This window comes from Clupea harengus, chromosome 3, assembly GCF_900700415.2.
Source record: "Clupea harengus chromosome 3, Ch_v2.0.2, whole genome shotgun sequence".
In the NCBI taxonomy this organism is placed as follows: Eukaryota; Metazoa; Chordata; class Actinopteri; order Clupeiformes; family Clupeidae; genus Clupea; species Clupea harengus.
In genome coordinates this window covers 3,330,931-3,340,474 of record NC_045154.1, presented here as the reverse complement: position 1 = coordinate 3,340,474, position 9,544 = coordinate 3,330,931, and the positions used below count along the sequence as shown (strand labels likewise).

General features: G+C 41.8%; 1 protein-coding gene across 1 annotated transcript in view; it reads left to right on the top strand.

Moving 5' to 3' along the window:
• The first annotated feature begins 1,568 nt into the window (after positions 1-1,568).
• Positions 1,569-9,544, top strand: part of mafb (v-maf avian musculoaponeurotic fibrosarcoma oncogene homolog b (paralog b)) — an 86,871-nt gene continuing 78,895 nt past the window's right edge. The window contains exon 1 of the mRNA XM_012822308.3: positions 1,569-2,942. Within this exon, the coding sequence (XP_012677762.1) occupies positions 1,975-2,942 (968 nt within the window). The 5' untranslated portion in view covers positions 1,569-1,974. The remainder of the gene's footprint in view (positions 2,943-9,544) is intronic.

Below are 9,544 nucleotides of genomic sequence, written 5' to 3'. Positions count from 1 at the left end.
AACACAAACAGAAACGAAAGCCTTATTCGGGCAACTTAATTTTGAACGCTCTGTAGTGGTACAGCCAGTTGGGACACATCTTCAATATTTATTTAGATTTTATGAAAGGCCTCTAAAGATTTTTTGTTTGGTGGTCTAATTAATAAAATAATGTGTTTGTTCTCCCAGATCAAGTCCCCAAGAACAGTCATGGAGACCAAGAGAATATTTACTCTCGTTTATGCTCTGGGGAACTAAATATTATTATTTTTTATTTTCAGGCTGGCGGCTTTGTACTTTGCGCGGCCTCCCATCGCGGCATTTCCGCAGAGAGCGCTGCGTCGTTCCAGAGTATCCTGTGGGGATAGCTTCTCTTTATGATGTGCGGTGGGGGACAACTCCGCCGTTCATTACCTACTGCTGTTTCACATCCCACTGGAAGAAGCCAAGGGGGTGACATACTTATAGACTGCCCTAGGTTTTAAAACACAACTTACACCGGTCTCCCTGTTGGCTCTATTGACTAAAGAGCAGATCGGTTCTTCGCAGCAGTAGCCTACTCAGTAGTGAAATGTCTGTTGAAGACCCGCATTTGATTGCTATTAATATTGCGTACAAAACATGATCCGTTAAAATATACAATGCCACTCAGGGGATACTATTAAAGTAAAATGCTAGACAAACAAAAAGAAAACAATGGACAAGTTCACACCGGACAGGGGGTCAGCATTTGTTTGCCGCTCGGAAGAAGAGGAATGAGCGAGAGTCGACTTGAAGGCGCTTGGCCGAAAGGTGGCACTGTTGAGTTTTGAATGCAAACACATGGTGGACAGATTTCTTCAAGTCAAGGTTTGTCACAGGATTCATAATATCAAATCAAATGGTATGAGCCTTAATGGCTAATCAACCGTTTGCGCAAAAACGAACCAGCTCCGTCTGAAATTACTGTGTAGGTTTACTTCTTTGTGAACTAAACGCTGGAGTGCACCAACAACTACAGCCTTAATACCATGTTGCATATTTCGAAAGTTGCTAAAAAATGTGGGATAGATTGTAGGAGCTTTCTAATCAGTCCGTGCACAGCATTTAGGAAGACACAAAAGTGAGCCAACAGTTTTAGATACTAAACAAGCCACAGTCCACAATTTACATATATCGGAGGGTTGATGGAATTAAATAAACCGCTTTGTCAACAAATACATTACAATTCCACCACTATTTGTGTTACGTGTTTTGTTATGAATTGTCCACAACCTTAACGTACGTTTAAGGTAAAAGAAAAACTGATTCCTGTGGTATCTCGACACATCGGGCGAGAGTAACAGCGCTGCTTTCTTTTAACAAACAAAATTATAGAATTAAATAGGATTCAAAGTAATTTCTTGAAAACGTTTATATGAAAGAGGTAAAGGGCAAAATATTATGTTGTCCGTATGTAGCAAGCCTCTGTCAGTCCAGAAAAGTTTACTATGTTAATTAGCTATGGTTTGAGCACGCCCATTGGCTACGAGTCCGAGTCAATTTCCCATTTCAAGCCTGACGTCAGGGCAGCTATAAAACTCAGCAATGCTTTTAAACTCATCTGCGAGGTGAGCCTTTAAAAATCTCCTACATGGGCGACTGCGTTTTTTTCTAAGGCAACAATTTGCCAATCACATGCACGTTGACCTCCTCAATTTTACGCAGTTGTAAAAAGAAGCCATGAAGTGTTAAATGTTTGAAATCTACACGCGCCGACATTCGCGTGCCGAGACGGGAACGGGAGAGACGCACGCGCTTCTCTAATGCGTCTGTGCGAAAGACTCTGTGAACTGAGAGTGAGAGAGAGAGAGAAAACATTAATTTAAAAAATAAATCACCGTCTCAAAGTCGAAAACCTTTTTTCTTGGTTCTGAAGAAATAAATAAAGAAATCAAGCTGGCTCTCACTGTTTCGAACCCGACCAGTTTGACAGCTGCTCTTCACCCCCTTTTGAGGACTGTCAACAGCAAAAGGATGGCATCAGAACTGGCAATGAGCAACTCCGACCTGCCCACCAGTCCCCTGGCCATGGAATATGTTAATGACTTCGATCTGATGAAGTTTGAAGTGAAAAAGGAGCCGGTGGAGCCCGATCGCAGCATCAGCCAGTGCAGCCGCCTGATCGCCGGGGGATCCCTGTCTTCCACCCCGATGAGCACGCCTTGCAGCTCAGTTCCCCCTTCCCCAAGCTTCTCTGCGACCAGTCCGGGGTCCGGGAGCGAGCAGAAGGGGCACCTCGAGGATTTCTACTGGATGACCGGTTATCAACAACAGCTGAACCCGGAGGCTTTGGGTTTCAGCCCCGAGGACGCCGTGGAGGCGCTCATCAACAGCAGTCACCAGCTTCAAACCTTCGATGGCTATGCTAGAGGGCAGCAATTTACCGGCGCAGCCGGAGCAGGAGGCACCATGGCCGGGGAGGAGATGGGATCAGCAGCCGCGGTGGTTTCCGCCGTTATTGCCGCTGCCGCCGCTCAGAACGGGGGACCTCTCCACCACCACCACCATCACCACCACCCCGCGGGACATCATCAAACTACCGGGATCCAAAACAACGGCAACTCAGGAGGAAATCATCAACATATGCGGCTGGATGACAGATTTTCGGATGACCAACTGGTTTCTATGTCAGTACGAGAGCTCAATCGGCAGCTACGGGGGGTCAGTAAGGAAGAAGTGATCCGGCTCAAACAGAAGAGACGGACCCTAAAGAACAGAGGCTATGCCCAGTCCTGCCGCTACAAGCGGGTCCAGCAACGGCACGTCCTAGAAGGAGAGAAGACCCATCTCATCCAGCAAGTGGATCACCTCAAACAAGAAATCTCCAGGCTGGTCCGGGAGAGGGACGCCTACAAGGAGAAATACGAAAAGCTTATCAGCAATGGCTTCAGAGAAAACGGGTCCGGCAGTGACAACAACCCCTCTTCTCCGGAGTTTTTCATGTGAGTTTCGGCACTAAAACGAGAAACTGTTTAACTGCTTAAACCATTAAAGTAACTCGTAAATCTTTTTTTTCTTCCTCTCGTGAGGCTTGTTTGAATATGACACACATTTGCCAACATTCTTTTTTTGTATTATTTTATGATTTATATGAATGGGGTGTAGATAGCAGTCGCTCGACTTTATTCTCAAAGAGAAAAGGCTGTCTGTCTTTTCACAACTTTAGACCTCCACCTGCTACATCAACTTCTCCCTCTTTTTGTTTGTTCTGAAATTATTCTTTACTTAATTTACCAAACTTAATGTTTTTCTCCAACTAGCAGAGTTTAGGCCACTGTTCTGTTATTCTGCTTTTGGCTTATAATTTCGTGGCTGCAGAAAATTGTAAGAAGAAAGTCGAATTTTGCTTGCCGTCATGTGCAGTTCGGTGAAGTGATAACCTACCGAACATGCGTCAATATAATTATCAATCATGATTTTTTATTTCCATTTTGACAGTAAAGAAATGGAAAAACTGAGACTGCCATTCAACCCCATTCTGACCTCATTCTTCTGAAGTTGTGTTTCTAGTTGAGCCACAGAAGTTTATTTAATGGACTGCATACATTGTTTTAAAAGACAATATGTCCTTGTTCACCCATGCATGCTGGCCATGTGCGGTATCTTCCTTTTTGTACTCAAATAAACTTCCATGGATGACTTCAGCATGACATCCATTACTTCATTGTATGACATTCACACTTTTTTGGGATCTGCTACAAAAAAGTGTGTTACATCCTCTCCCATTTCTTCACCAGACTTCATCCTCTCACACTGTGAGAGCGACCATTTTGTACAAAGTTGTTTGACTTCAATGATGCTATGTGGGCTCGAAGGAGAACTGGATTTCGCAAAAGGATTATGGTTCAATGGGATGAAATAATTCTGAAGGCACATTTAATTGATTACTCCTCCAGATTGACTATATTTATCGTGAACCTGAAATTATTATTGTCAAAAAAGTCAACAGCAATTTCGGCAATTGCGCTTCCCTCATGGAAAACAGGTTTTGGTCGATACTGTGTTTGGTCCTCTACTGTATATTGATTTTGTTATGGTACATGAACTAAATGGCTCTTCTATTTGAGGCTATTGTAATATTTCACTTGTACAGAAACTAAGATTGTGATATATAAGGTGATGCGCTTTTTCAGCGTCTCAATGCGGAACAATCCTGATGTTCATATGAAGCCAGTTTTGTACCATTTCGTATATTTTGACCCAAGTGCTATTCGACAGACATACGTGTGTTAAAATATTATTTTACTCAAGCACTACCGATGATCCTGGGATGTTTGGAATTCATTTGGAACTTTGATATCTGTATCATCTCACTGTAGAATATAATGTCTTTTACATTTCCATTAAGTGTCATTCATATTACTGAACAATTGGCATTATCTTTACATCCATGGCGTTGGATCATATACATTCGGTCAAGCAATGATACACTGGCTGTACAAATTGAAATGACTACAACATATCAATAAATTTCAAAGAATTAAAACTAACTGTCCTGTCCTCATATATTTGTTAAAGAACAGTATAAACAGTGATCTTGTGTTTGACTTCAAGGCGAAAATATATTTCATAAATATATATAAAATAATTTCGGTATCAAGTGTATCCATTTGAACAAAACGAATGTTGCGAGGTCGTCTTAAATGATGGGAAAGATTTCATGTGAAAAAGCAGCAGAACACTTGTTGCTGGACATTACAATTTAAACAAATTATTTCATACAAATCTGTCATCGCCAATAATCCTAGGTTACATATACGTTCATGTGTTTAAACTCTAACTGGACATCACACATTCTAAACTGGAGACTGTTAAAGTCTTGAGCAGGAGTGTGTGAAAACAATCGTATGCTACAGGACAGTGCAAGGTTCAAATCTTCACAAAAGCAAAAGGTAACGGTGAAGTATTTAGCAGACTGAGCAAGCCAAACTAGCAAACAAAAGCAAACCACTATTTCTCAGAAATGTGTTCAGTTCAAACTTAAATCCTAGTTAATAATTCACGAAAGGCAAATATTTAAATATACATGGAAATAGACAATGTTACGGATCGGTTGGGCCCTAAAGATTTTTTTCCGGAGTAAATGACACTCTTTTAGTGACCTGTGAATCGTATTCTTAAGGCAGATGTAGGCCTACTGAGTGAAGTTTTAGGGAAAAGACAGACTTTCCCAAAGTGTAGATTCTGCTTATTTGTGCCTACTGTGCTATAATAGACGTTTGATAAAATTCCCATCCTAGATCGAGCATGTTACATTGATTGTCAACCACATCTAGTTTCTGTTTTCGAGTATTTTCTTCATTGTAAGTAGTGCATTTTCTACTTCACATAGATGGGGGCAAACACGCTTTACGTAGAGATTGACACACATCAAGGTTGGTCAATTAAAAGACAAAAGATGGGTTGTCAGGACAAGGGTTGAGATACACAGGAAAAAGGTGTGAAGTTTAGCCTACCTGTTAAAACCGTCTTAAATGATGCGCGTAACTTCACCTTAACAATTCAGTTCAGTTGGTTAGTGTCTAGCACAAAGAAGTCTGGCAAAACGAGTTTACCCGTGATCCCAGAAAATATAAAGTTATGATTGATAGACCCGGATTGCTGAAATACAGCATTTCTGTTATTAACCTTACTTGGTGAATTAGGCGAGGCTACTTATCGCCACAAGTGAAAAGTGAATTTTCTTATATATCCGCGTTCGCATAAATAGTTTTGAAATGCTTTCTACTTTTACTTTATCTTAAAGGTAACATATTTGACTGCTTCAATTTAGAAAACGTCTGAAGATAAGGAGCGCCTTACATAATAACATCACTAAATCTTCATTCACACAAATTGTATTACACTATAGACCTATTTGATATGAGGTTGTAGTAACAACTTGACGTAGGCCAACCCAAATCTTCACCATTTTTGCCACCACAACGTCATTATGATAATGGGTATTATTTCCTTATGCTGAAAACAAGTATCGAAGATCAACAGAGACGAGAATAACCTCGCTCTCCTTGTGTGTGCGTGTCTGTGTGTGTGTGTGCGTGTATAGGTGTTTGCATTTACGTTTGCGAGATTTGTTCAGCACCATAGTACGAGTGTTAGTCGACTCGGGATGAAAAAATACAAAAACGAAAAGAATTGTTTGATGTTGCAAGCATTTTTTTCATGATCTTGGAACTATGACAGCTGAGTCTATGAACCGTATTGTTTATGTGCGTTAAGTTCAGTGAAAACATAAATGTATCTATACACACAAGAATCAGGGAAGGGCAGGAGAGGCCTTGTGCTGAACTCTGCATGGATTAACTCTGCACTGCTAAAGGTAACGTCTGAGCCAACTTGGGTGACAGGATATGAACACGGGATGGTGAGATGGATAATCACTGTGTGATAGGTTGGCTCGGCTTGCTACTTCAGAGATGGCCCTCTCTCTCTCTCTCTCTCGCTCTCTCTCTCCCTCTCTTTCTTCCCTCTCTCTCTCTCACTCTCTCTCTCTCTCTCTGTGTGTGTGTGTGTGTGTGTGAATACCTGACTCAATACGAAGAAGACTGGGCTTTGTTTGTGGCTGTGTGAGGCTGTGTTTCGGACCGAGTGTGCTGGCAGGGTGCGGTGGCTGTGGGATCTCCCAGTGCGCGCAGGCCAGAGCAGGATGCAGCGCATGCTGGAATCTGCCTCGGAGGAAAATGAAATGATTTTCCGTATGATTAATAGAGGAGAAAAGACCTTGTTTCTGCCCCTTTAAAATGATAAATTATTGGTGATTCTCCACAGCTGGGGGAAGACTGGCTTTTACTGAGCTTGTAGGCAGTAATTTATGGCTTCCCTATCTGATTAGGTCAATATGCCACGCTGGTTAATTACATGTGTGTTATAACCTAGAACTGCACATACCAACACTTGCAGCGGTGGGCTACAGTCAGAGGCTCATCAGATGTACCTGTGCTTTGTGGTCAGTGCACAGTATGCTTACTCCTTAATATGTATGCTAATCCCATCTGGCGCTTAATTATAGCATGATTCAGTGATTCATAATGATGTGTCATTTTTGTTATTTCAGGCTGTCATTTGACCGGTAAGGTGGATTTGAAAATCATGTTGCTCTTATCTGCAGGAAGGGGATTGCTATTCGTCTTAAGAGGTTTTTCAGTTAGCCATTGATTTATATTCACATCCAGCTTATGCAGCTCAGTCATAATTTATAATAACTTTAATATATAAAAAGAGGAAGGATTTACAAGGCAGACCTGAAGGGTACATCTGTTGGAGATTTGGAAAGATGACTGTATTCGGTGTTCCTGTGTCCAGTAAAATACCTGTTTGCATCTTTAAACATTTGGAAGGATTCTTTTATTGCAGCACATTGATTTGCATGCTTGGCAGCTAGGTAGCGCTCGGAGGATCACAGAGGTTGGTGCGACATGAGGATTCCTAAATGAGTCTCATTTTTGTGCTGTGAAACCTTGAGGGGCAGCTAGCTCTGCTCACAGACGGAGATGTGGAGATGTGGAGATGAGGAGATGAAGAGCTGAAGAGCTGTGCTCCCACATGGGCCTCTCTCGTCTTGCCTCCATACCTTCCTCCTGGAGGAATCATGCTGTTGATTTTCATATCATCTTCTTTTCATTTCAGACCCAAATCAGACACACACATATGCGAGCGTGCGCACACACACACACACACACACACACACACACACACACACACACACACACACACACACACTCATGCACACAAGAACGCATACATCCCCCCCACACACACACACAAACACACACTCACAAGAACACATCCTCAGACACACTCACACACACTCACCCCAGACAACATTCAGAACACAATACACATGCACATTTAAATGCAGCAAGCACTGTTATGCACATGCATGCCTGCACACACACACACACAGAAACACATGTGTGCATACATGCATGCATGCACACACACACATACACATACATACACACAACACACACACACAAACTTATGCACATGTGCACGCACCTACATCCACACACACGCACTCATGTCTACACACACACACACACACACATACACACTCACACACTCACACACATTTGCCCAAGTTATTCCCCGATGCAGATATTGTATTTAGTTTAATTTAATAGTCTCTGTAATATCGACACCACATGTTGTCTAATCATTGTGCATCGTTCATGATTAGGTTATTACAGATAATGTAGTTGCCTTCTGTCACAATATTGGTCTTTTGCATTAGAGGTCAACAATGGGAAAATCACACTTAAACTTATGCATATTGACATTTCAGTCATCTACAGACTAATATAATAAATTGGGCCAGGCAGCAACTGTTCTTTTAGGTCAATGTCTGACTTAATTTTGAAAATCCTTTTTTTTTCTTTCGTTTTTTTATTCCTCAACATTGTTTTGATTTATAAGTTTGATTAGAAGATTACATTTAGTTTGACAAGTGTTTGTACAGTGCTTGTCGGAACAACAGTTCTATAAGAGTGTGCTTTTTCAGACTGTTTATCACAATTTTATTCACAGAAAAAGGCATACAAATTCATTAATGCATACATATAAAATATTAACACTTAACTAGGCTTCAGACAATTAGGCTGCAACCCCTAAACATAAAGCAGAATTACAAAAAGCCTGTTTTTACATGATTTAGGTTGAAGTGAAGTAACATTTTAATTTCATTTTTATTGAAACTACTACAAAAACCATCGCTATCAACAATTGGTCAGAATCTCAGTATCCCTAACACCCCCCATACAATAAAAACATTAAATACAGAAGAGACTACAGAAGTACTGACAATAGAAATATGACATTATTTCTTAATTCATCCAGATTTGTCTAGTGTTTTAGTGGACTTCATGGTAGCATATATGGTCTTATGATTTGACTCATGACATGCTCAGAGCTGGCGTTGCCACGGCACCAGTGGGTGGGGGTGATGGAGCAGCGGCGTCTTTACTCAGAGGAAAACAATCTCTGTCCTGTGAGCTCACACTTCATCTGCATCCCACCGATAAACATTTACATTTAAAGTGATTTAAATCAGACCAGTTTATGTCCCTGCTGTAGTCCGTCTATCATCCCTCCACCCCCCACCCCCACCCCCCACCTCACTCCTGCTTTTCACCCACACCCGTGCTCCCCACCCCCCAACTGCCTGCTCTGTAAAACTGAGTTATGAGGCATTTATTTGAAAAGCTAATAATTTAACTTTTTTTCAGCCTGAGTGTGGCCCCACCCTAGGAGCCAAGAGCCAGGTGGGGTGGGGGGGGGGTTGAGGAGGCTGCATCTTAATGGAGGGGCTCTGGAGGCTGAGCTGATTTCTTCAACGTCACTTTGCCTCGGGACGGCTTTTTTTGATTTCTAGGAGATGATCACAGATTTGTCTGCGGAGACACTCTGTGTGCAGGATACAGGGGTTTCAGTCAGCCGCTGTTCAATCAGTTTCAACACTTGAAGTCGGCTGGAGAAAAAAAAAAAAGTCCCCCACCCTTTTCTCTCTCTCTCTCTCTCTCTCTCTCTCTCTCTCTCTCTCTCTCTG